This window comes from Lutjanus erythropterus, chromosome 13 (assembly GCF_056507025.1).
Source record: "Lutjanus erythropterus isolate fLutEry1 chromosome 13, fLutEry1.hap2, whole genome shotgun sequence".
In the NCBI taxonomy this organism is placed as follows: Eukaryota; Metazoa; Chordata; class Actinopteri; order Lutjaniformes; family Lutjanidae; genus Lutjanus; species Lutjanus erythropterus.
Window position 1 is genome coordinate 20642700 of NC_139329.1, and position 26835 is coordinate 20669534.

The 26835-nt window shown below is 38.9% G+C and overlaps 3 protein-coding genes across 3 annotated transcripts in view; 2 read left to right on the forward strand and 1 right to left on the reverse strand.

The window, feature by feature from the left end:
- The first annotated feature begins 3344 nt into the window (after positions 1–3344).
- cpa5 (carboxypeptidase A5) lies at positions 3345–11764 on the forward strand. Its single transcript, XM_084733536.1, has 12 exons — positions 3345–3491; positions 5892–6094; positions 6804–6885; positions 7068–7202; positions 7304–7408; positions 7928–8029; positions 8161–8262; positions 8373–8483; positions 8965–9055; positions 10018–10217; positions 10430–10514; positions 10661–11764. Exons 2-12 carry the CDS (start codon positions 6027–6029, stop codon positions 10846–10848), a joined length of 1269 nt encoding a protein of 422 aa, XP_084589662.1. The 5' UTR covers positions 3345–3491; positions 5892–6026; the 3' UTR covers positions 10849–11764.
- cep41 (centrosomal protein 41) lies at positions 11073–20408 on the reverse strand. The gene is made up of 11 exons (XM_084733537.1): positions 20322–20408; positions 19927–19990; positions 19776–19823; positions 17647–17708; positions 17242–17308; positions 16894–17038; positions 14598–14764; positions 14442–14509; positions 14200–14314; positions 13637–13855; positions 11073–12615 (listed from the first exon to the last, which is right to left on the reverse strand). The coding sequence occupies exons 1-11, from the start codon at positions 20352–20354 to the stop codon at positions 12488–12490; spliced, it is 1116 nt and encodes a 371-aa protein (XP_084589663.1). The 5' UTR covers positions 20355–20408; the 3' UTR covers positions 11073–12487.
- An 818-nt stretch (positions 20409–21226) lies between these two features.
- The window catches only part of poc1b (POC1 centriolar protein B), a 53280-nt gene continuing 47671 nt past the window's right edge, over positions 21227–26835 (forward strand). The window contains exons 1-10 of the mRNA XM_084734946.1: positions 21227–21241; positions 22556–22640; positions 23319–23490; positions 23727–23906; positions 24273–24380; positions 25093–25208; positions 25455–25588; positions 25740–25808; positions 25948–26100; positions 26570–26647. Of these exons, the coding sequence (XP_084591072.1) occupies positions 21227–21241; positions 22556–22640; positions 23319–23490; positions 23727–23906; positions 24273–24380; positions 25093–25208; positions 25455–25588; positions 25740–25808; positions 25948–26100; positions 26570–26647 (1110 nt within the window). The remainder of the gene's footprint in view (positions 21242–22555; positions 22641–23318; positions 23491–23726; positions 23907–24272; positions 24381–25092; positions 25209–25454; positions 25589–25739; positions 25809–25947; positions 26101–26569; positions 26648–26835) is intronic.

Here is a 26835-nt window from a genome sequence, read left to right on the forward strand (position 1 = left end):
CACGTGAATGTGTTTTGAATACCACAACACTTCGTCAGACCGTGGTTAATGACTATTATACCATTCTATTTACATGCCATGAACATTGCATGCACCGTAAAGCAGGAATAATAGGCGTTTTTTTTAAAACTTTCATTTATCCTTTTATTTTGAAGTTGAATTTTGATTGGTTCTGCCACTTCATTTTCGTCCTCTCTCGAACTTGACGCGGCTTTCGTTCTGGAGGTCCCGTTCACTTTTCATTGATTTTAAAGGCGGCACTTCCGCTATGATAGATCTTCACATTGACCAATAGGAATAGAGGATGCGGGCAGCGGAGCTCAGGACAACCAATCAGAGAGCGGCGGGGGCGTGTTATTGTCATAACAAAGGATATGATAGTATTATGACAGATTCAACCTGCAGTCGTCCTGGCACCAAATTTGCCAGGAGTTTACTATTTATTGCCGTAATAACGATAATGTGTAATGTTTTTATGAATTTTCAAAGTTATGTTGTAAAAATAAAGGGACATATGTCAATCAAAGTGGTAAAATGTGTCTTTTCCTTCTTTATATTTTAAAAACATGAATCTCTAAATGCATTACAAGCCTTGGACATGCACAGAGAGAGACACAACCCACAAACCACAGCTGGTTTGTTTTGTTATCTGATCTTTCATGGTCCGTGTGCTAAGTTGCCTGTTAAACAGCTGCAGTGTTGCCTCAGTGACAGGAAGCAATGTGGTAAGCAGCTTCCTCTGTGAACTGCTGCTGGCCTTCTCAAAAGAAACAACACTGTCACTCCCGGGTCAGACTGGGCTCAGTTATCTGTGAAGAATCATGGTTGCATGAGTGTGGATGCTGTTTTTCAGCAACACTCTGCCTCGCTGTGATATCTGATCTATGCTGTCTGGTATGAACATCTGTAATACAACATTTCTTTTAGTGTTTTAGTGTCTATAAACCCTCGGACAGCTGTTTTCCCAGTTTCCAGAGATGTTGTCATTTCCTCTGCAGCATCCAAAACTTAATACATCCTCAGCACATGTTATGAAGCTGCATGATGCTATGCAGTCAGTAACCTCACCCAAGTACCACATTGTTAAAGTAATGTAATTTGATATACCAAATATGATGTTTTTTTTTATCCCAGTATAATGTTTTACGTTTGTTGTAGGTTTATTAATTTTTGTCCAGCTATCCCTTCTTTTGTGTGTGAATGCATGTTTAGATTAATATATAAATTCTCAAACTGTGGTACATGAACCACTGGTGGTACACAAACTCCGTCCATTGGTACATGAAGGAATGTCAGAAATAATTTTTTTAAATAAAATTAATTAAATTTAAAACTGCTATAAAAATATCAGATCAATTATAAAATATCAGATCAGTGAAATGTTTAAAAATCAGTGTTCTACATGGTCACAGTTGTGCACATATAGGTGTGCATGCGTCAGTCATCTCGTAGTTACAAGCTAAACTGTGATGAGCAGATAGTAAACAGAGGTAAAAATGAAGAGAATGAAAATGAATTTCTGACAATTTTTCATACATTTTTTTCCTTTTCATTATCACAACCTGTTTCTCACTCTGGATGTTGTGTATAATATGTGTGTGTCTATATGACCTTAAAGGTCAACACAGCTACGTCAAACCAGACTTCCAGAACAATTTGTGTTTCTTAAGGAACATTTTAAAAGAAAGGGGAATGTATTTTGTAAAATATACCATGTCAATTCTCTTTAAGCGGCAGGAGCAAAAACATAAATGGATGGAATGAATGAAAAAATCTCGCTAGGGATGAATTTATCTGTATTCTTTCCCAACTAAAAATAAAATGAAAAGTATTTAACACAAAAATGCTGTTGCAGTGTACTTATGATTTTGTTAATTTTATTCTTTAAAAGTCACTAGAATGCGGGAAACAATGTCTGTGAAATTCAAAATTTTTGGTATCGAAATCCTCCTTATTTTTGGGGTCTCAAGGTTAGCAAGTATGGTGTAGCTAATGTTAGTCATTGCACTGCAAATAGTAGGGTATTATTCTTTATTTTAAAATATATAATAAAATTGTAATCTTGCCTAATAATCCCAATTTTTAGTATATGTATCTGGTCACATTTTTTCAGTAACTTGAATGAAATAGTTACTCTTTTTTGGTATCTTAATTACATAATCCTGTTACATGTAATCTGTCACTCATTGTGTCTGGACGTGCAGTCATCAGTGTGTAGGAAGTATCTGTACAAGACCCTGAGGAATATGTGAGTTTAGAAAAGGACATTTTAAATTTAGACTGAACAACAACGATATGATGCTTAAAAATAAACCTTATCAGCTTGAACCAGCTTGTGTGGCTGCAACAGTGTGAGAGATCTGAATGCAGACACTATGGCCTTTAGTCTGTGCAGTCTGGAAGTCTTTCCCAAGAATTTAAAATGTAAAGGTAAATTTAAAATAAATAGATGTGATAGTGAAGGTATAGCAAGTTGGAAAAACAAGTGACATGGTCTCCAAATGAGGCTGTTTTCCTCTCACACCCTGTCAGGTGACTGCAGGTGGCGCTCCAGGTCAGAAGATTCACCTGCCTGGGTGTAAAAAGCATCAAATACAGGGTCATTTCATAATGTGCAACCCCACATTCAAAGAAACATGCAGCAGCTGCGACTGTTACCAGATGCTGACCAGACCAAAGCTATGAATTATTATGTGCTTTGGACACTGCAGGAAGGAGTTCAATATCATTTCCTTTCTGGCAACTTTTTTTTGTTTGTTTCGTTTTCTTGTTTTTGTGAACAGACACAAAAACAAGAATTTGGTTTAATTTCTAGATTTTCATTTTGGCTGCAAAATCAATATACAACTTAATATCAGTTTTTTCCACATTAGTGGGCTTGCACCTGATCGGTTACTCTGCTCTGTCAATTATTTTTCCACTGTGGTGCCTTCAAAATTTTTCCCTCCTTCCCTCGTTACCAGTTGACAGTCTAATCTAAATGTGGAATATTTATGAATCCTCAATCACTGAGAGAAATTTCATTATTTATTTAGGTCTACAGGACTAATTATCAGAGAAAATAAATCTAGGAATAAGAAATGTCAAATTTATTATAAAAAATAACATGCAAAGTTAAAAGTAAATAAACACATATAAAATGTGCTTAAGTATTATGGCCATATTTTTGCTAAATATTTCCCCTAGACTTTTTTAAATCATTATTTATTTTATTTTTTGTTTTAGGTACATATCCATCCACTCAGACAGAAGTGGTTCTACCCATCCCATGCAACAAACATTTCTTGACTACATTTTCACCAGAAAATAATCAAAATAAGGAAGTTACATGTTCTCAGAAAGCTGCTTCATTGTGATGAAAACAGAAATCAGCACGTCTGCAACTGATGGCTACAATGATGCCTGCACCGAGCGGCTAGGAGCACAGTGTCTTGCTCAAGAACACTTCAGCAGGACACATGGATGTGGACAAACACGATGTCTAATTTAATGTAAGTCTCTGTGAACCAGAAACCCTCCAGCAGGTGTTTTCCACAACTGATTCCATCTCGCCTTCTGTCTCTTTACTTTTCCTCTGCAATGTCCTTATCAGCTGGATTGCATAATAGAAACCTGCAGTTTCTGGGACATGTACAGTGGCGAGAAGTCAAATTAGTGAGTAATGTCAAGGATCTTTACTTTGCTGTTTACGTGAACTGTATTTAAATGATTACATGTTCAGAAATATAGTAAATATTTTAGGGTAAGGATATAAGGTATTTGTATGAGGGGAAGCAGAAATGCTGAACATGTTATCTGATGTCCATTGCTCAATATTTGATTATTTTCTATGACTGTACCCACTAAAATGTTACTGTTTTAGAAGTCAAAGGCAAAAGCTGACTATAACCATTAATCGTGAGTGTAACTTTGATGTGGGTTTTCTGTTGGTGTCACATTTTTTAGTGTTTATCTCATTTTGAAACCCTGTGAAAGCACCAGATGTGAATTTTTGTACTCTGACATCTCGTGTTTTCTCATGTCTGGTGTTTCTCTGCTAACATGCAGAGCTCACAGTACATGTATCCCAGCAGCTGGTTTAAATTCAAACCGTTTAAGCTGCTTGCAGAGTGCAGTCTTGCCCCAAAGAGGAAGCTGAAATACACAGTGGATGGCCACGGCTTCCTGTTGAACAGTGAGATTCCATCTTCAGCTGTACAGAACTGAATTTAGACACATTCATTCACTTCATGTGTATTTTCATTGTATTGTTTCCTCTCATTCAAGCTTTCAGTCTGGAAGTCTGTAATTTATTGATATAACAATAACAGCAGGCAAAAGTGACAAGGACACCATGACGAAATATGAGTGTTGGAAGAAGATTCAGGTCCTTTACTTATGTAAAAATAGCAACACCATACTATCAAAATACCCTTGCACAAGTAAAGGTCCTAAAAGTGTTTATTTATTATTATTATTCATTTAGTTATTTCAGATCACTTCAAAACTTCAAAAAATTCTTCTAAGCTAAAGTCTTTTGACTTGAAATGACAAGTTGGATGAATGTACTGTTCAGAGTTAAATCAACTCATTAAATCGAGTTTTTAAAGCAACATGATCAGCATATTAGCAGAATTTGCAAAATGCATTGTTTGAGAGTTAAAAACTCATGTCATGCTTGCTGGTTTTCACAATAATGAAAGCACTGTGAACCATGATGCGTTTGTTGCATTTTAATCATGTAGATGTTGAAGATTGAACTAATTTTAAATAGGTTATATATAGTTAAATCTTGGAAATGTATCATATTCTACAAGATCAACATGTGTTTGTAGCATTGTTGCTCTGTGAAAGCCTCTAACAGGTCATCTTTTCATGAACTCAGAAAAACAGTCATGTTTTCTGCTTTGAAGCAAGTTTCCAGCTCATTGAAGAGGGCTTTAAATTGATTATTTAGATTTAGGAGAATTGTCTCATCTAGTAAAGGAACATCTAATCTTTTAGTTTATCCAAAAAACTCTAATTCAAAATCACCACATTTGAAGATAGGTGGATTTCAACAGGACGGGATGAGAGTAAAAATTTATAATCTGAAAAGTAACTTGTAACTTAAAATGCCAGACACATGCGATGTAGTGGATGTAGTGGAGTAAAACTATGAAGTTGCATATCAAGTGGAAATGCTCAAGTACATTTACCTCAAATTTGTACTTAAATGCAGTTGAGTAAATGTACTTAGTTACATTAGACTACTGCAAAGTGTAGTAATGAATCATAATGTTCATGTTAAAGTTCAGAAAATAAACAAAGAATCATAGAACCTACCACACATATTAAGTAAAATAAAGATTAAAAAAGAAAAATGATAGACATGTTTATTGATGAAGACATTTCTCTCAGCAAGAAGTTATTTGTCACACACCCACACACACACATATATGTGACATTTTGCTGTTTTTTTTCTGTTTTATATCATCATAAACTGAATACAAGTTTTGTACCAAGCAAGCACTTTAGTCAGTCAGCTTAGTCCTACGTTTTTATCTGTAGCCTCATAATACATCATAATTTATTTGTTGACAGTATTTTGTACACTTCTTTCTTGTTTATTTCTGTTTCTCTTTTCTCATTTTAAATTTCCTTATTTAACAAATGCCATTTGCCATTCTATCTATTTACTGAAAAGACTAACAAATTGATTGTCAAAATCAAAACTGTACCAAAGTAGAGTACTTCAGTAAATGTAATTAGATACTTTTCACCACTGTATGTAATTAAACTTAAAAAGGAATCAGACTGGATTCTACAGACAAAACCAAACCCAGCAGACCTTGAATAACCTTTCTGTTTTCTTTCAAACTGAACACCGTTTCAGATGTCACAACATGCAAGGTGCAACTTGGTATCTGCAGGCTGGCGTGGGAAGGGGACCAGCCGCTTACAAACTTTAAGCACACCTTAAGCAAGTTTGTGGTTGTGGACACGTGACACGGCACACTCAGCCATAAAAGCCAGTGGTCAGCCCTGCCAGGTTCACACTGCTGGTCATGATGAGGGGGCTGCTCGCACTCGCCGCACTGTTTGTGGCCGTTCTGGCCAAGGAGACATTTGAAGGGTAAGTGAGCCTGCCAGAACCTCTCACTGCTGTGTACGGTGAAAGTGATCTGTATATACACTATGTGTGCATAAATTAGGAATAATCATGAATGTATTGTATATAATAACATTGTTTACTATCCCCCTTTTTTTTACCTGAAAGCATCTAGTTGATCTACCAATGTAAACTGTGTATGATACAGTAACTCCACTTTCACAATAAATTAAATGGCTTGGGAAGGCCAACACAGGAAAGAATGTGCTTGCACACTGTTACTTATCTTCTCAGGTAGCCTTTATGGTACCACCTCTTTAAAAAAAAGTTTGTTTGTCGTGCTCACAAGTTGGAGTGAAAAAACCCCAACAACATTCAAAGCCTTCAAAAAATGCAATTCAATAAAAAAAAAAAAAAAATCTCAGATGGTCAGTTGAATTTTATTGTTTCATTATCTTGTTACAGTTTTTCCCTCTTACCTGCCACAACACTCTCTTCCTCTTTTATGTTACACTTGTAACATAACACAACACAACACAACACAACATAACATAACATAACATAATCAAACAGAACAAACAACCAAACCAACAACACCACAAATTACCACTCTGCATAAGCAGAACCTGCCAACGGTGAGAAATCTTACTTCACAACATGTGTACCAACATTTCTGTTCTGTCTCTGGGTCTCTTGGGTAAAAGATTGTAAAACACTGGTTCCCCTTTTGCAGGCATCAGGTGCTTCGCATCGTTGCAAAGGATGAGGTCCAGCTGTCTCTTGTCAAGGACCTGGAGGATATGGTTGAGTTCGAGGTAACTTATATCACTCACTAACAGTAATTTAGAATAAATTCTAAAATAAAATGGAAAATAAATCAAATAAAGCTTCAAATAAATGCATTTGTTGATTATCTGTGTTTTTTAATGACAAACCTCTTTATTCCAAGGACTTGATTAGGCTTAATTTCTTGTATGACAACTGTGTTTTCTTTCAGCTGGACTTCTGGAGGGATGTGACTGATGTGGCCACTCCTGTGGATGTCAGAGTTCCTTTCCACAGCCTGCAGTCTGTCAAAATTTACCTGGAGACTCAGGGCATTGAGTACTCCATCATGATCGAAGACCTGCAGGTACAAAACTTGCAAACAGCCTGGATTCTCAAGTCCTGGTTTGAATAGGAACAAGTCTGACTCTCCAAATGTTTGAACTGAATGATGCTGTTGTCCTATAGGTGGTGCTGGACGCCGAGCAGAAGGAGATGATGACTGCTGCTCGTTTCGCTGAGCCCAGAAACACTGACCGCTTTGACTACCAAAATTACCACACCATCAGTGAGGTTAGTACACACTATGGGCACCACTCCTCCTGGGGGATCCTGAGGCGTTCCCATGCTAGATGATATACAGTCCATCCAGCATGTACTGGGTCTACCCCCGGGGACAAAAGAGGACTACGATAAAATGTCCGACCCACCACAACTTACTTCTTTCAGCGTGAAGGAGCACTGACTCAACTCTGAGCTCCGTCCAGATGTCTAAACTCCTCACCCCATCTTTAAGGGAGAGCCCAGCCACCCTACATAGAAAACTTATTTTGTCCACTTGTATCAACGATCTCATTCTTTTTTCTTTTAAGTTTTTGACAGTAGATGAGGTTTGACATATAACGATGGACAAAATGACATGTCATTGGAAGGGACATGGGCCAAACTAAGAAAATCACAAGTATGTGTCAAGTAAATGTTTACCAAAAAAGGTTTCGCTCATTTTAGGTAATTCTTATCACACTGATGTCTGATCAAGTGTTAATTTTTCCAGTAGTTTTGGTTTTAATTAGCTCTTTGTCTTTGGTTTAGATCTATAGTTTCCAGGACATGCTGGTGGCTGAGAATCCCAACTTCGTCAGCAAGATTGTGATCGGTCAGAGCTATGAGGGTCGTCCCCTGAATGTGCTCAAGGTAAATAAAATAAACTGATCCGTGCAACCAAATTATTATATTCATTCTAATTACATGTAATTATTATGATATAATAGGAAATATGTTTATTGCTTCCTTTTCTTTCCATTCCTTTCCTTTCCTTTTCTTAGTTCAGCACTGGTGGAAACAACCGTCCCGCCATCTGGATCGACACTGGAATCCATTCCAGGGAGTGGGTCACTCAAGCCAGTGGCACCTGGTTTGCCAAAAAGGTACACTGATAATTCTCACATTGCGTTTTTTTTCCCTCCCTGTCTGTCTGCAGCTTCTGACCACTAATCTGTTAAACTGGATTTTGTATTCTTTACATTTCTGTGAGTAGATTGTGACTGATTATGGACGTGACCCCGCTCTCACTGCCATCCTCGACAAGATGGACATCTACCTGGAGATTGTGACCAACCCTGATGGCTTTGCCTACACCCACAGCAGAGTGAGTCTCTCATAGCTAGAGTTTTTTACTGACTGATTTTAAAATAATTTCCTGCCACATTCAGGTTTTTGATTGGTGATATGCATTCATAGTACTTTTTAAAAGCTTCTATAGGGTTTCTCACCCCTCTTTGGGTGTCTTACTGTCATGTGAATTGAGCATGGCATATGTTTCCTATTACATTTTTATGAACATGAATACAAAGACTTGTAAATCATCTTCTTCTACAAGGCTGCTACATGCAGTGTGTTTTTTCCCAAGACATTGATAAGTTCATGAGTTGTATGGTTCATACTAGAACCTGTCGAGTTCAAATGGGACACCTGCTCACTGAAGACCGATAAAGACATCTAATAGTTGTGTATCTGTTAATATGCACTTATGTCTGCCTCAATGAAACTATAGATAAATAAATCAAGAGTTAGATAAAAAGTAAGCAAGGTATGAACCCATAAGTAACACATTGCAATGACTTTTCCAGAACCGTATGTGGCGTAAGACCAGGAAGCCCAACTCCAGCTCTAGCTGTGTTGGAGTTGATCCCAACAGGAACTGGGATGCTGGTTTTGGAGGTAAGGTCTTTCCTTTTAGGTGAGCTGTGCCACCTATTGACTGTATAAAGATGGACAACATGTCTCCACTTCTTCCCACTATAAAAAACAAAACAAAACACTGCCATCTTACACTGGTGACATCATTTGGAGCCAGAGTCTGCTCCGTAGTGATCAGGGTTGGAGCATGACACAAACCCCCCTTTTCATAGTATCAAATAACTCATCAAAACCAAACCAGATCAGAAAAAATAACACCTGAGAATACACCAATGTGATAAGAACTACCAAGAATGACAGAAAACTTCTTGGGAAATTTTTATTAGATGTGCATGTGTTTTAGTATGGTCCATGTCCAAACTGCTAACATGGCGGGGGGTGAGATCTGTGACCTATACTGCTGCTAGCCACCAGGGGGCTATGGAGATGCTTTGGCTCCACTTTTGGGGAGCTGTCATGTTGTCCATCTTTATGTGCTAATGGTCCTACCACATGTCCTTGAGACTTATTTTTAAAGCTCCAAGCCTAACATCTAAATGATTATGTTACAGATTATCATTTAGCTTATTTAAAACAACTAATTTTAGTGACATGCATTGTTCTGCTGTTGTCATGCTCAATACAACCACCAGATGGTGCCAAAGTACCATATTGTTAATTTACACACAGTGACTTTACACAGGATGATCTACAGGATGGTCTTTTCATGACAACCCTGGCCAAAATGGCAAGACAGTTTCACAATTTTGCTGCAGAATGTTGCACAACATGCCGGACACAGTATAAATGACATCAAATAAATAACACATATTTTGGTGATTGAGGCATATTACATGACATATTTTGTCCCTTTACACTTTATGGAGACACTCGCACCTTGGGTATTGGTATCTAAAGAACCAGATGTTCAGAGGGTGTTTATAGACAAACAATGACGTCCTTTTCTCTGCAGTTTCTCTGACTCTGTCGTCATCCCTATGTAGGAGCTGGTGCCAGCGGCAACCCCTGCTCTGAGACCTACCGTGGACCCAGGGCTCACTCTGAGTCTGAGGTCAAGTCTATTGTTGACTTTGTGAAGTCCCACGGCAACTTCAAGGCCTTCGTCTCCATCCATTCTTACTCCCAGATGCTCCTGTACCCCTACGGCTACACCAGGACTCCAGTCAAGGACCAGGCCGAGCTGGTAAAAACCACATTCTTTTTATGACTGCTTGAGTGAAAAAGTTTTTTATTTTTCATGATCAAACTGGGAAAAATGATTGTAGATCTCTTGGCTCATCAGATTTGAAGTCTGTGAATGCTAGAAAAGACCTGTGATGCTAGAAAAGTAATAACATGTAACAACAACATTAGAAAATATAAAGTTAATGTGATAATGGTAATCTCGTCCCACAGCACAGTCTGGCCAAGAAGGCTATCACTGACCTCGCCTCCCTGTATGGTACTCGCTACAGATATGGCAGCATCATCAACACCATTTGTAAGTTTCAGCAAGACTGCTTATAATATAGATTAATTTTACTTTATCTCACTTATTAATAATTATCAGGAAACAACATTTTTATAAATTGTATATATATTTTTAAATAAATTACAAATATCTAAATTTGCCGCTTTCATTTATAGACCAAGCTAGTGGTGGCACCATTGACTGGACCTACAACCAGGGCATCAAGTACTCCTACACCTTCGAGCTGAGGGACACCGGACGTTATGGCTTCATCCTGCCGGCCAATCAGATCGTTCCCACCGCCGAGGAGACTTGGCTGGCTCTGATGGCTATCATGAATCACACCTTCCACAACCCCTACTAATGTGTGAAGTGGAAATCCTCCTGTAAGAGGATACTGTTGGCAAATGTTACCTTTACAATGACCTCTGTAAGAGTAATATCACTTTCATCAAAAACCACAAACAGAAAAATAAATGTGCACACTGGAAAACAGCCGTTTCCATTTCTTTATGATTTTAAACAATTGACTCAATGTTTATATTAGCTCTGTCAGTATTTCTCAAACAAAGAAACAGTTACAATATGGCAAACAGTTACACACTTTATTTGACATTCATTTACAGGCAAAATCATGAGATCAGATTGTTGATGTGAGTTAAGACTGATGGTGAAATTCATCACAAAGAAGGGCAGCAGAGTAAAGTCCATGAAATGCACTTCAAAAATGAATGTATCCAGGGAAAGTTGACCAAGAAGTACCATACCAGCAAAACAAAAAAACAAATTAGCAATACTGTTTATCATCTCTGGGAACAGAAGTGTTGCTTGTTATTTTGTTACAGCCAGCCTGTTGATATGACAAGTGCGTGAAGGCTTCAAATAATCAGTTAGTCTGATCAAAACTTACAGTACTTTGATCCACACACACACACACACACACACACACACACACACACACACACACACACACACACACACACACACACACACAAAGAAACTCACAGTTAAGTAACAGCATGAGTGGACGAAATCTTTGCACATAAAGGCTGTTGGTGCATCGTCAGTTTTGAAATCATCATTAAGACATCATGACGATATGGAGGAAATTAGAAAAATACAGCACAGCTTGATTTAATTTTACAAAGTGGATCAAACTCTGTAACTTTTATATAAATTACATCTCATGTAATAATACATAGATTCCCAGCCTATCCTTCATGTCATCTCAACATTCAATTATGCAAACAAACAACAAAAAAAGAAAAGAAAAAACAAAACTAAGTCTTTTAAGAATGCCATTTGTTTGGTGGCTGTCATACTGATGGAGCTGAACGTGACCTTTTTGGATAAAATAGTGTTAAAAAAAGAAACAGAATTAAATGATTATCTGGACAGTTTCATCAGAGAATAGTGTTACATGACAAAATAATTTGAGTGCAAAAAGATCCATCAATTTTCAAATTCACAGATGAGGCACTGTGCAAACATTCAAATAAACACCATTTATTAAATATCTATTTAAAAAAAAACAGAGAGAAATGCTAGTCTGCCATAAATCTCCAGAAGTGAAGAAGAAGAGGAGTGGAGTATCACAACGGTTACTGATGACACTGAAATGAAATGTTGTTGTTCTTTTCTATAGTTTGTATTATTAGTAAATTTCATACTGCTGTCCAGTATTGATTGGGTCTTAATAAGAGTTTAAATTATTTTGGACATTGATTTGTGTGGCGCTAATTACTTTCACAAGGTGCGTGTAATTTCCGAAATTGAAAAACACAAAACCTGAGAACAGTTAATATTCAGTGTCTGTGTCAGAGGAAATTCTGGAGAAAAAGATGGTAGAAGGCGCCAGAAACATGTATGTATGCATGTGTTTCTTGCAGACTCGGAGTAGAGGTGTGGGGAAATGTAACCTGAAATAAATTGACTTTGTATTGGAGGTATGTTTGCTCATGTATATCCATGTGGTTGATGGGGGTTGGGGTGTGGGTGTGGGGTTATTTCCAGGGTCTACTGCTCTGAACCCTGGCACTGTCCCTCCCAGCTGTTGAGGAACTCTGCCGACTCCGAGCGCTGGACGCTTTAGACTGTGAGCTGCTGGTTGACATGCGGCTGGACATCCGACCTGCGGTGAACACATGGAAACAATAGTAAAGGGTGGCAGAGTGATGAGACAGAGAAAAAAAATGACACTTGTGAGTCTAAGTTTATGCTCTAAATCTCAGTTAGGCGGGATGAGCCATTCTGACCTATCCCTGCTCCATTCTGTGATCTAGACTGATAAGACCGGCTTCCTAGAAAGGACATGACGTGCAACTTCAAATTCACAGGAAAGTTCTTGGAAGTGACTGTGTAATTTGGTGTTAAATAAAGGGAAAAATGGTTAAAGTGTTCCATCGATACACCTCCAATCAATTTAACTGGTAGCTTAAAGAGTCTTGTGCCCAGCAGGTGAGCTCAAGCATACAAGCCATCACACGCAGAGAATAAAATCTCCAGTGAAACATGAATAATGAATTGACTTTAGTTTAAATAGAGCATTTTTTGTGCACATTTCTCTTGGAATCAACAAGTGCTAATAAACTCAACACAACTCACAGTACTACTTCACAATAAGACTACCTTTATACATAATTTATAAATAATTTATTATTAGGTTACTAGTTAGGCTGTAAACACTTTATGAATCATTAATAAGCTGTTACAACACATCAAATAAAAGGGGCAACAGTTACATGTTGCTTGCCAAATAGTGAGCCCACATTTATCTGTTCTGTTCAGCCCCAGATCTCACTACTGAGCTTGCTTTCTCTTCTCCGTCAGCAGCTTTTATACCTGTAGAAATTGTTATTTTATTTAAATTGAGATGCCTACATTTTTTGTTTGTTTTGAGATTTTTATATCATCCCATGCCTTCCTAGTAGTGTTCCTTATGTATTAAAATCCGAACCATTACATTTTGGTCATAGTACTTAGGTTTTAGAGACAAAATGTTATTTTCCCAAGCCCATCTAAAACATTTTTCCCATATGACCAGATGTACGTTGCTACATATAAACCCTTTAGGTTGAGGGAAGGTTGAGGGGTGTTAATGGCTAAGTAGGATTTTCCACTTGAAAATGGAGTTTCTGACAGTGTGGTCTTACTGTTGGAGTTACTAGGGATGAGGATCTCCTCCAGCTGCTCCTGGATCTTCGTCAGCTCGTCTGATGTAAACCTCCACCTCTTCTCTGCTACTCTGGACATCTGCTGCTGCAGCGCAGAGCTCTTCTTCCAAGTTGATGACGTAGGAGACGACAGGCACGAGGTCGGGATGGAGCCCGTCGTCATCCCTTCAGGAAATTTCTGAGCGATTACTTTGAGACCTGGGAGAGGGCGGCAGAGCGAATGATAGCCATTTTCATACATGACACTTGGCTGCTTGTCTCTGCTATGCTCGGCTAGATACACTCGGGTGTAAATAGATACACTGGCTTCATTGGCTATTTACACTCTGGATGCAAAATAGCATTTTTGGCTCTCTGCTATGCTAGGCATATACACCTGGGTGTAAATAACCACACTGACTATTACCAGCCAGGGTGCAAATAGCATTGTTTGACAAGTAAAATACATGTACAACACAAATAGGACACATGAAATGACGTCTTCATTGTGGATTACATTACCTTTAAAGAAAGTTGACTTAACAGCTTAAGTGGTATCTTACCTCCAGACAGCATGAAGAGATTCTCAAATCCTCGTTCACACATGGTGGTGGCTGCCTGGCTGGCTATTCTCTCATCCTCATCGTATACAATGATGATCTTCCCTGCTGCATTTTTCTGAACAGTTTGGGGGTCAAGTTCAGTTAATGGTTATTTGTAACTGCACTTCAAAAAGCTTTTACATTGATTTTGCTGCATGACAAAAAACAGGTAAATGTCTTGTGTTGTTTGTGTTGAAGGATACATATTCCAGCACTTCTTTGGTGTAGGGGTTCATTGTTCGAGACAGTGTAGCAATTGGGAAACTGTGTGCTGCAGGAGAGAGAGATAATTAAAACAACAAATAGGCATTTTTGTCTTAAGACACCCAATGACCAAGCTTCATGTTCTGGCCACCTACCGCTGATGATGTGGCAGTGGTCGTACTGGTCCCGGTCCCGTACGTCCAGCAGCAGGTAGGGGCTGTCGGGGTAGGGCCTGTCAGCTGGTTCAGGTGTTAATACAGACTCATTCTTCAGTTTCTGACCGTTCTTGTCAAGGTTCAACTCTCCCACGCCGCTAATAACACTGTAAGAGGTAAAAAAGTGAGAGCTGCAATACCTGTCACAGACTGTTAGAAATACAGTATTATATGTAAATGTATTGATTACACATATAACAAAGAGTCTTAGTTTGATACTGATGCCTCTATATGACCTAGATGAGCAAATGAGGCCATAAGTGTGAAATCCTGTAGCTGCTTTAAACAAATTTATGTCATTAATCTTTCATTTTTTGGTTGCTTGTGTTATTTATTCATATTTCTTTCCATTCTGTGTTTGCATGTGTTCAGCTATTTACAGATCTTTGTATCTCAAAAGGACTATATAATGTACCAGTGAAATTTGTTGTCATTTTTGGATAGTTTTTCATCACAATAGCTATACTCTTTAATTAGTTTGTTCAATTTTAATTAACCTATGTGGCTTCTGTTTTTATTGGGTTTTTTTTATGACATGGAGTGCAAGAGTGCAATAATGCACAATTAGGTATCCAATGTAAGAAATAACAGATCACAGGTTAATTATGTGTGTAAGGGTACCTTACCAGTGGCAACACAGAGAAGAAAGCAAAAAGGAAAAAACAAAAATGGTCATCCATTTATTAAGATTCTTTTGGCAAAAGACAACCATGTGGTAAGGCTGTCACTTTTTCCAAGCAACAACATTACTCACTTAGTTTTAGTTTAGTTTCAGTCGAATATGAACTTTCCCCCAAACATTCAAACGACTGTTCAAATTTTGAATAAAAATGGGCAGCCCTATCTTGGTGATCTGGCCTGTTTCAAACCAATAAACGTGAAATCAGAGCCTACATGAAAATGACTCACAGCAGCAAATACAAGTATGGAACCAAGCCAAACAATACTGTAGAATGACTCCACTTTCCCCTTGTGTATGTTTACCCCAGGGCTGCCCTATTTTCTCTCTCCATCTGTCCTCCACACAAGGTGAAGGTGACCTAAAAGTTCTGTCATTACAGAGGCACAGCCTGGGGCCCCCGGAGAGGCCGCAGATAGAGTTACACTCCTGGGGTTCCTGTTCAAGCTGGTGGACGCAGGTGAGAGGAGGGGACGCTGTGAACATATTGAGGGAGGCTATCATGTGGTTTACAGGAGGGTGGAGTTGTGGGAAAGGCAAATGTCTTAAGGGACAAAAAGTGGATGTACACTACGTTGAATGCAGACACAGAAATGTGTGTAGGGTTACAGGAGTGCTTCGTGTTCAGGGAATGTTGGATGCTGGGATGGAGATAGTGTGAGCCTGTGTGTGTGTGTGTGTATGTATGTATGTATGTATGTATGTATGTAACACAGTAAAGTCAGAGTTAAGGGGAGAAAAAGTTACTGAAGAAGACAGAATTTAGAGTAAAGATAATTTCAAACAGAGTGCGGTTGCAGGAGAGACTGTGACTTGGCAGAATTGATGTTGTTTTGAATCGGCGGCAGCAGGATACAATGCCAGCTGCTGCTATCTACTATTAACCAAGTACAATCTCTTTCCACATTTTAGTTGTAGCTTAAAGTAGAGGAAATCGTAAGCAATATGACACAACGCATGCTTTGTACAGTTTCCCTCTCTATGGTTGCCATGGTTACATGACAAACCATGGCAGCAAGTTTAAAAACCATGAATACAGAGTCAAGAGGCTGTGAATGCTTATGACCTCGACAGCAGCGGCTAGGAGCTCGCTGTCTGAAAGCATCTTGAAGGACCAGTGTGTGTGATTTAGTGACATCTAATGGTGAGGTTGTAGATTGCAAACTTAATATTGCTGACATGGCGGTGCAACACGCAGACCGTTATGGAACCTACTAAGATAACAACAAACCTCTATCTGGAGGTCATTTTTTTCTCTCAATATCAGTTTGGTCTGCAGATTTCTAAAAGTGATGTGACTTTCATGGTACCTACTACTGTAACTTCAGGACACAAGAGTCAACCAGCGACACTTGTTGCTGCACATGGCAGGTGCTCTGCACTTTTCAGTGCAGCTCTGAGGCTCTAACACCAGGGACAGAGGCACAGTTCTCTCCAGTGCAAACGCACATTGAAAGTATTTGCCTTCATAAATATATTTTGCATAATGGTTGTCCATCAAACTGTGAGTAATTTGGTGTGTTGTGCACATTATGAGGGATTCCGTATGTACAGTACCTCAGCAGTGTTGACCTGGCAGTGTGGCAGATTTCACTGGTGTCTCCGGCGTCCTGGCGATCTGAGGAAAGTGACGCCTGCGGGGAGCCATTGGTGTGTTCAGAGAGACACTTGAGGTCTGCATTCGACACCACTGACACACCGTCTGCAAATCAGTGGGAAATCAACAGATTGTCACCTGCAACATCTTAAACTTGAATCAGTTTAACAGTTTGTCTATTATAGTATATGGGACAAGTAATGTTAGTGCCCCAAGAAAAATGTGTTTTAAAATGCTAATGACCTATTTAGCAGATGAATTAACTTTCACAATGTTAAGTGAATAAGTAATTTTGCCCATTATGTTACCTTCTGTGCCATATGATTCGCCGTCATCACTTTCATTCAGGTCTGACACAGAGGCTACCTGAAGTATCTGATGTGTAAAAGGAGTTTAGAAATCAAACATGTTTGTAATAGGAAGAAAAACTGCAAAGACATCGCAAGTAAAAGTGCAAAGATAATGTTATCCAGGAGTCTGTAAATGAAGGTAACAAACCAAGCTAAATGAATTCAGAGTCGTCTGTCAAGAGCTATTCACACAAGTAGTCTATCAATTATTAAACACTGTGAGTGGTTCAGATTTTCTCACTGCATTCAGTCACCTCCAAAATACAGGCCATAAAAATAACTACTGGCTGGATTTTCCACTGAGTACGACATGAATCTTGCAGGATGTTGCAGTATTGCAAGAGAACAAACATAAATTCTCACCAATTGTGCAAATGTAGTCACCTTTAACCGCTTGAAGATTTCATCTTTTCGATACCTGTAATCTGCAAAAAAAGGGAAGACAAATCAAGCATAAAAACAATGCTTAAATCTAAGAAAGGTTATTGTAGGAAGGAGCCTCATATCCTGACAACAGTTTTGAAATATTTTATATAGAATGGCTGCTGGAGCTGAGAAGTTTGACTTTATATCTTAAGTCATAAAGTCAGATAATCACTGTGGTTGACAATCATAAAATCTCACAAAAAAAATAAAAAACAGTGATAATTACTTCAGCCATTGCTCACCTGGGTCTTGCAGGTCCCGGTTCTCCTCATCTCCCTCTAATGTTTCACTAAACCTTCGCTCTACCCTGTCTGTTCCCATGCTACCATCCAGCCAAAGCTGCCACTACTATGTCCAAATCAGGCTGCTCAGACAGTTTTATCTGTGGCATTATCCACAGTGTGTCCTCACTCGCTCACACTTTCTCAAAGACCCCTGCTGGCACCTGACCAGCATGTCCTGACGGCCTGTGTCCAGTCACACAGGAATTATTGTGGACAGCAGTACAATCCTCCATTGGAGAGTGAAGGAATCAGTGTCACTTATCCCTGAGAAATCAGAGGACGGTTCAACACAAAGTGACCACTGTCCACAAAGAACTTATTTAACTGGGAATTATCAGTGGAGTAGAACTTCTCTGGTTTACCTCTCGAAGTACACAGGCGAACAGAGAGAAGAAACACACACAGATCCTTGGAACACTGAACTGCCAAGTTGGCAAATCTTACCTGAGGTGTACAGTAAATAGTTCTCATCCATGTTACCCTATGAAAAAGACCCTTAGGGGGTCTTATTTAGCTGTAATTGTATCATGTGTGAGTTTAATTCAATCCTGCCAAACTGGGGTATTGGATCCACCTGTTCACATTTGGGCAGAATGGAAAGTGTTTATAAGACGCCAACGAACTGGACTAATGTTATGGGTCCAACAGTCTGGGGCAGCAATCTGGTAGCCTGGCGGACAGAGACACTATTCTGTGCTTACTGGGTCAAAACCTCAATCCGAGCTACGATGTCTCCTTCTCAAGTGTCCTTTAGGAAGACACTGAAACTGCTCCTATCTATAAGGAACCGGTTATTAATTATGAATCTCAGAGACTCAAAGTGGTGAGTGTTTTTCCTCTAGTTCCTCAGTTGAATGTTTGAGCTTCACTGTACATAATGATGTATTTGTGGCAGAGTTTGACCCTAGAATAGGAATGTAAGCAAATATTGTTACACTTGAGTATTGTGATATTATATTTTGTGATACTGTATCGATTCTCAAAAACACTGTATTATGATATTGTCATACAAGCAAAGATTAGATCAGCAGTTTCTGAAATACTCAAACCGGCCTGTCTGGCACCAAACACCATGTCACAATCAAAGTCACTTAAATCACCTTTCTTCTCCATTCCCAGTTAATTCAATATTTGCATTAAAAAGCAAATGAACAGGTAAAGTGGCCAGTGACTGTAATATTGCAATATATTGAATTGTAACCTCTGTATCGTGATACATATTGTATCAACAAATTCTTGCCTATGCACAGCCCTAAGTTAGAAGGATGTTTTCACATTCAAATGCTGAAAGTGGAACATTTCTATGTGCCCAATAAAAATCACATTTTTAGGGGTGGGCCGACAAGCATGATTTCTGACACCAAAAATAGTTTACAATCCTGGTTCAATATTCAACTTGCAAAAGTGGGATGTGGACACTTGAAACCTTCAACACAAAATACACTAAACATGTCTTAAACATGTCTGGGAGGATCTTTAAAATCTGAACACTTGGACTTGGGAATAGATTGTTAGGTAATATACAAAATCCAGCCATCTTTATACACCTGTTTCTAGGACATGCTTAAGCAAACACCTGGTGCTTCAACTTCAAATTCATGTTTTTTTATACTATGAAAAATACAGTTCAAATGAAATGTTTTTTTTTAATGTCAAAGTAAATATCTGAGATGTGAGTACATCAAACAAAGTCCATATAGTAGAGTAGACGCATAAAATATACTTATAAACATATGTTCAATTACTTGTCAGTTCTGATTCCTCTTCAAATGAGTTACTCACTTTTTTTAATGTCCTCCAGTTTTTCCATATACTTTGTAAGGCTGCATCCTATTGTAAGAAAATGACATTAGCATTAATAAATTATTTCAGGCATAACAAATGGCACTAGTTCATAACACTGTAGCGCATCTATACTATCTAGACAAGATACCTGTATCGAGCCTCGTTTTGACATGTTGATACTTTGCGTTTTTCGGTATCCTTTTCTTCATGTACTGGAGAGAAAACACAACCACAGGTTTTCATTAGCTGTCTACTCAGACACAGAGACAAGGCAGCAAATGCTAGCGATAGTTAACTTATACTACAAGCATGGGAGCTTTCATAAAGTGTTAGCAAGTGGCCCACGTTTTGATTCTTACAGGTGCACTGTCGTTGATATGGTAACTTAACACTGATCACAGCTAACTAGCTAGCTTGCTAGGATAGCTATATTTGTTTACGTTGGTCCACGCTGTATTCACTTTAAATAATACTATCGACATTGCAATTTTACCAGAGAGCAGGTAAATAACATAAGTAATTCTGTCATTTAACTAACGTTACCTCCACATTACCGATGCCCCGACTGAGCGACATCTTTTCAAACAGAAATGCCAAACATCAAGTTCTAGGTTTAACAATCTCGGTGCTGATTCGTCGGTACTGTTTCATGGACCAATCAGAGAGGATGATACTGTGTCACTTCTCCTTCAGAGCTCTTTCATATGATATCGCTAGGTAGTTGCTTAGCAGCGGAGGACGCTCCCCCTCATGACATGCTGCATTCACGTCACCTAGAAAAAAACAACAACATTTTTTGATAATTATAATAAAGTTCACAAAACAATGTTGCTGCTTCATTGGCAGCGCCTTGGAGGTAGTCACACATCATACCCTTGATCGCTATCAGTCAAGACATGCTCTCTCTATATTCGCGTTTTTAATGGTTGATTTTGTTTTTATTTGATGTTGACTAGGCTACATTTGGCTGCTGGCCTCTCATATCGAACCGATAACGTTATGCAAAGCCTTGATTAATTGAATGTACATTAAAACTGATTTTTCATTATGTTACAATTCTTATTTACAACTTGTAGGTTGATACGAATTGTATTTTCAAGTTGTAAATGGGAATTTTCACATTGGAGTTTCATTTCTACATGTTTCCACGTGTATCATGAACGCAGCACTACTTTCGTTGCCACAAGTGGCTAGTTTTTTAGCTGTAGAAATAGCGAGTATTACCCGTTTGTTTATACAGACACAAAACTCAGTTGTCATTTTGAGCTCATAAAATTCAAAGTTAATGGAGTTTTCTTAACAGAACACCGTGTTATCTGAGCTCGACAGGTCAGGTCTGATAGTTGCTGATGGCGCACTGTTTGACTGTCATGGAAGTAACGTTACAGAGCAGCAGGGCGGTTCAACTTTCCATCTGACAACATTAGCTCTTTTAGCAAAAGCCCACAATGGCGTCTGTTTTGGTAAGTAAGCTATATTTGATAATACTTTCGTAAAGGCTAAAGAGCAATAGTGTGTTTCCTTTTGATAGCGTATGCTGAGTTGGCGAGTTTGCTAGCTGCATTTCTGCTAAGAGGATTTGCTGCAGAGTGGGGCTGTCAAACCCACACTGGGACCATTTGTGAAATCAACAACATATTAGACTTGATTACTGGTAAATAACAGTCTGGAGCTCTTTAAGTTTTGTTCTCTGTGATGTTTCTTTACCGCATTCCCTAAATACAATCATGTTTGATCTGCTTCGCCAGGCAGTGTCCCATAGGAGGGAGCACCTGCCCAGTCCTCTGCAACTAGAAATATAACAGCAGGGTTGCCAGATTCGTGACAAAACTAGCCCTGCTGCCATTAAAACCGGTCACAAAACAACAGCCCAATACCATAACACCAACAGGGTTCCTGATATTGCCAAATGTATTGTAATATCTACAAACATGGTGGCTACTGGTCTTAAAATATCTTAAAGTTACATTTACTAATAAAAGGCATGAAAAGTATTTATAGTTTTGAATTCTAATGGGGTTGAGAAGGTCTTTTAGAAAGTACATTTGTTGAATGCTGTAAGCATGATCTAAAATTCACTGAATTGAATGGAATTTGAATGCGTCTTATGCTGTTCCAGTCTTTCAGGTTTTTGTTATTCATGTTTGCAAAACTTTGTCCCCTGGTGACCACCGTAATGTCTATCTGGATGAGACATGTAAGACGTGATGGCATTTGTTTTTGAAAAACACAAATAACTATAAAACAGAACCACAAAAAAAATACAGTTTGGGTCTAAATGACTTTCAGCCTCATGTCAGACTCTGGCTGGAGGACGGAGGACACTTAAATATCAAATATCTTTTTTTTTCTTTCTTCACACTATTAAACGCATTTGGACAATGTCCTTTAACTCAACAAGCTATTGTCACTTGCTTTGCTTGTCATTTTGAACTGACAGTATATGTATTTGAGAAGAAGAAGAGTACAGCTTTATTTTCACATTTGAGTTTTAGTTTTATTGCAAAATTGACCTAAATTTAAGTCAAAGGTGGCATTAAAAATTCTTTAAAAGTCTTACATTTAACTTGCTGACACAAGTAGATGCCCTATACAAAGAAACAGCATACATGTTTAGTGCGCCAGCATTAAAAGCAGTTTTTGTGGGCGCCCCTATGGTTGGTAGGGCGTGAGGCTATCAGTCAGTCACTCAGGTCTTGTCTTAACAGTTAGAGGAGCTGTTTCCTGTCATGTGGTTTACATGGGAAGGTCTGACTGATTTTGTGTTGTCATTGCAGGAGGATCCAACCCTAGAGAGACACTTCAAGGGTCATAAAGATGCTGTCACCTGCACGGACTTCAATCCAAACCGCAAACAGCTGGGTAATTTCCGTTCCCACTACAAGCTTTACAAATTCAAAGATGCTATTCAGATGTTTTAGGGCTGTTTGCAGGATAGTTTTTTCTCACTTGATATAACCTGAAACAGTGTAATTGATGTATAATTATGTAATAGGATGATCAGGAGTGTGGAATTTAAGAAGTTTCTCACTGTAAGACCTCAAATAATAACTTTATTTGCAAGCTATGTGTAAGTGACTCTTACATGTTATGTCACCATCATACTAAACATACTACAACATAAATACACCAGCTGACAAGATAAAGCAGATTGGCTTTAATGACCTTAATGATTTTTTGACATTTCACCTCCAACTAATGTATTAGTCAGAAAACTTGGTCATCCTGTTTCTGGCACAGTGATGTATTCTCTTGGCAGTTTGATGGTGCATATTGTTCTTCATGAGCGCATTGACTTTTGCAGAAATTTAACCAATGACTGCTTTAGAAAAGTGACTTTAACGACAACGTGACTAGACTTTCATATGAACCACAATGAAAGGTAGACAGTACAAACCTGAAGTCACTTTATTCTTGTTAAGAGCTCTTTAAAAACCAGTCATGAAATCTACTGAAAGTCTTAAGCAGGAAATCTGTGCTATTTGTTGACTAAGTCTTGGCTGAATTTTCTCTATTCATCTTTACGTTGTCTCCCTCTAGCCTCAGGGTCAGTGGACAAGAGCCTGATGATCTGGAATCTGGCACCGAAGGCGAGGGCTTTCCGCTTTGTAGGCCACCAAGACATCATCACCGGTGTGCAGTTTTCCCCATCTGGTAATCTGGTGGCCACTTCATCCAAAGACAGAACTGTGCGACTGTGGACGCCCTCCATGTAAGCTGAAGTTACTTTTGCCAATTTAATCAGGACCTTTTTGTTCACTGAATAGGATGAGTGGACTGTAAAATGAAATGTAGATCAAATTAGCTATTGCATGAATATACTGGAAACTTGAGTGTAACAGTAAACTGTCAAGAGGGTCAAATGTACCATGCAAGGTTGCTTGTGTGACAGGGTGAGGCTGCGCTTTAAATCAGTTTTATTTGTTGTATTATGTCTGTGTATCACAGAAAAGGAGAGTCAACAGTGTTCAAAGCCCACACAGCCGCTGTACGCAGCGTTGCTTTCTCCCACGATGGTCAGAGACTGGTGACGGCATCTGATGACAAGTCTGTCAAAGTGTGGAGCGTTCACCGGCAGTGCTTCGTCTACTCTCTCACCCAGCACACTAACTGGGTTCGCTGTGCCAGGTACCCATCAACTTCACATCCTCAGTAACTTCTCGTGTTGTAGCATGTTTGTGTGTTTGTATCTTATAGGTTACCTAAAAATAACTTTACCGCTTAGTTTCTGAAATTAAGTTTTTTGCCAAGGGGCAAACAAAATTACACTCTTTTAACAAACGAAGATAATATTGATACACTTTTCTCTACTTGGTTTCAGTCCTTTTTTAAATGTTTTGAATCAGACAAAATGTGAAACACCTGATGGGGATGAGTAGTTAGAATTCAGATTGTCTCCACTGTGAACTATAAGTGTAACTGTATGTATTGTATTGTATTGTGGAAAAACTTTATTTGCCCTCATTAGCCTATTTTGTCTTTTCCTTACGGAAGGTTTTCTCCAGATGGACACCTGATAGCTTCCTGTGGAGATGACCGCACCGTCCGGCTGTGGGACACATCCACCAGACACTGCATCAACTGTTTCACTGACTATGGAGGGTAAGTCCTAAAACAACCCCAACATACTGTCCTGTTACCCCCTGTTTAGAATGTATAAAGTGAAAGAGTGTGAGAGTGTTCACCTTGCAAATGTAGATAAATATATATATTCAGTGCCTTTATTGGCCATCAACCTCATGTTTATACACGTATTCTTGGAAAAAATAGAATTGAGGTGTAAATAAAATCTTCAGGTCGCAGTTACGCCCGGGAGATGCACCTGAGATGCAAAGACTGCACTGAGTCGGTGCAGACAGATCATATCTTTTCTTTGAGAAATGCGAGTGAAAAAGGAGTCAGACACACGCTTTAATTTTGCCATTGCTTTGGGTTTGATTTAATTACAAACATGCAACCACAATTATGTTAGTTTGAGCCACTTGATCAAATAGTCTTTTTTGCGTAACTGTAATTCGCACAATCTCTGATCAGTATGTTTCCCTTTTGTAATGCAAGAACCATTACATTTCTAGACAGGATGATTCAAGGAGGTGGAGATTGTAGATTGTAGATGTAGATTCTGATTTCAGACAAAAAGACCAAAATCTCACAGAATATAATTTGATTTTTTTTAAGTCTGTACAAGATTTCTGTAAATATTGAACTAATTTAGTCATTCCTGTGTCTCTCCCATAGATGGCAGTGTTTTGTATTATTTGCACACCAGACTGCTGCAGGTCACTGACTCCACTTCATGTTTTTGTTATTCCAGATCAGCAACCTTTGTTAATTTCAACTCAAGCGGCACCTGTATCGCATCCTCAGGAGCTGACAGTTCACTGAAAATCTGGGATCTACGGACCAACAAGCTGATTCAGCATTATCAAGGTGTGTCAGAAACGTAACTTTGTCACAGCTGTAATAACTCTATAGATTAGAAAAAATGAGTAATTGCCTGAAATATCCATGCCAAGATCTTAAAAATGTTTGAGACTCTAAATGTATTCCCATACTGTTAGCTAAGGAATTAGCTTACCCATCATCCTGTAAGATACTAAAGCTACTTAGAGTTTTTACTCTCTCCTGTCTCATTGCAAATTCCTGTTAATGCTTTTTTTCTACCTTTTGGATCAGTCCACAGTGCAGCAATCAGCAGCTTTTCCTTCCACCCATCCAACAACTACCTGATCAGTGGCTCCAGTGACAGCACTGTTAAGATCCTGGATCTGCTGGAGGGACGCCTCATCTACACCCTCCATGGACACAAGGTGATGCTACAGCACAGCGCAGTTCTCCCAAGGACATCAGACACTACAGGCAGTCTGAGCAGCGTTATTTTAGTTCTGATATTTCCCTGGATTAGTGTTTGAATATGATAAGTTTTTTTTTCTCACTTACATTTTATTTGCTGTTTTTCAGGGTGCTGTATTCACAGTTGCCTTTTCCAGAGCTGGAGATCTCTTTGCCTCAGGGGGAGCTGATGGTCAGGTTGGTGTTTCATGACGACATAATTACCTCCATACTCTCAATAGATTGTAACTTCAAGGTTGTACTTTCACTTTCTGTCGTAAAAAAAAGTTTGAGGAACTTAGGTCATAGAAGTTGATCTGGTCCCCTGATCCCATAGGTGCTGATGTGGAGGACAAACTTTGACACCAAGTCCTACCAGGATGTCCTGCAACAACACAGCCGGAGGTCTACCCCCGATCCGCCACCGCACGTGACTGACATTCACCCTAGAGGACCCCACCTTCACCACCCTCAGTCTACGGACATTCAGGTAAGTCCAGGTTGACCTAACTTCACATGCAAGTTATTTTTAGTAATTTAGTGAAACCTGTGCAGACTTCCACTTACAATGATTAGGTGCAAGTTCAGATTTTCTAACATCATAATAATATACAATATAACTGATGTGTTTTTACAACAAGCTCAACATCATCTACCATACAAACTAACAGGAAGAAGGTATGAGTTGACAAGCTCAATAAGAAATCATCTCTGCAAAAATGCAGCGTCCAGCCCAGTAGGCTACCGAACAGAGGACTAGATTGTTGTTTCCTGCCCTACAAAGCACCAGAATCACTTGTTTTATTATGACTGACTGACGTTCAGGCATTAAAACTATTAACATCCCTTTGCTGCACAGAAATATCTAGTGAAAACAACCTTTCCCACATAGCATACAGAGACAAGTTGTGGAGGTTGAAAGGGGGACAGCTAGATGTGACTTGTATTTGTCTCCACAGATCAGTCCATCAGTGGCAGATACCCAGTCCACTGATCCACATGTCATAGAGCTGGGCCAAGCAGTTCATAGCACCACGGTAAGTAAATCTGTAGTGGATCTACAGTTGTACAGCCGCAAGAAAACAAACCACATCCCAAATCACACTTACGTAATCATGTATTACTCACGATTTCTTAATTAAAAAGAGTGAATGGCAAATGGAAAGTGGTCTTTTGGGGGTGAAATGGACGGTGGTGTGAAGACAAGTAACTTGGAGACAATAAA

Excerpts from the sequence above, each read along its gene's own strand:
- cpa5 (XM_084733536.1), top strand. The coding sequence starts at position 6,027 with ATGATGAGGGGGCTGCTCGCACTCGCCGCACTGTTTGTGGCCGTTCTG. Across the intron at positions 6,095-6,803 it reads GCCAAGGAGACATTTGAAGG|GCATCAGGTGCTTCGCATCG; the intron begins GTAAGTGAGCCT and ends CCCCTTTTGCAG. Across the intron at positions 10,515-10,660 it reads CAGCATCATCAACACCATTT|ACCAAGCTAGTGGTGGCACC; the intron begins GTAAGTTTCAGC and ends TTTCATTTATAG.
- cep41 (XM_084733537.1), bottom strand. The coding sequence starts at position 20,354 with ATGTCGCTCAGTCGGGGCATCGGTAATGTGGAG. Across the intron at positions 17,039-17,241 it reads CGAATCATATGGCACAGAAG|ACGGTGTGTCAGTGGTGTCG; the intron begins GTAACATAATGG and ends ACTGATTTGCAG. Across the intron at positions 14,765-16,893 it reads GCCAGGTCAACACTGCTGAG|TGTTATTAGCGGCGTGGGAG; the intron begins GTACTGTACATA and ends TACCTCTTACAG.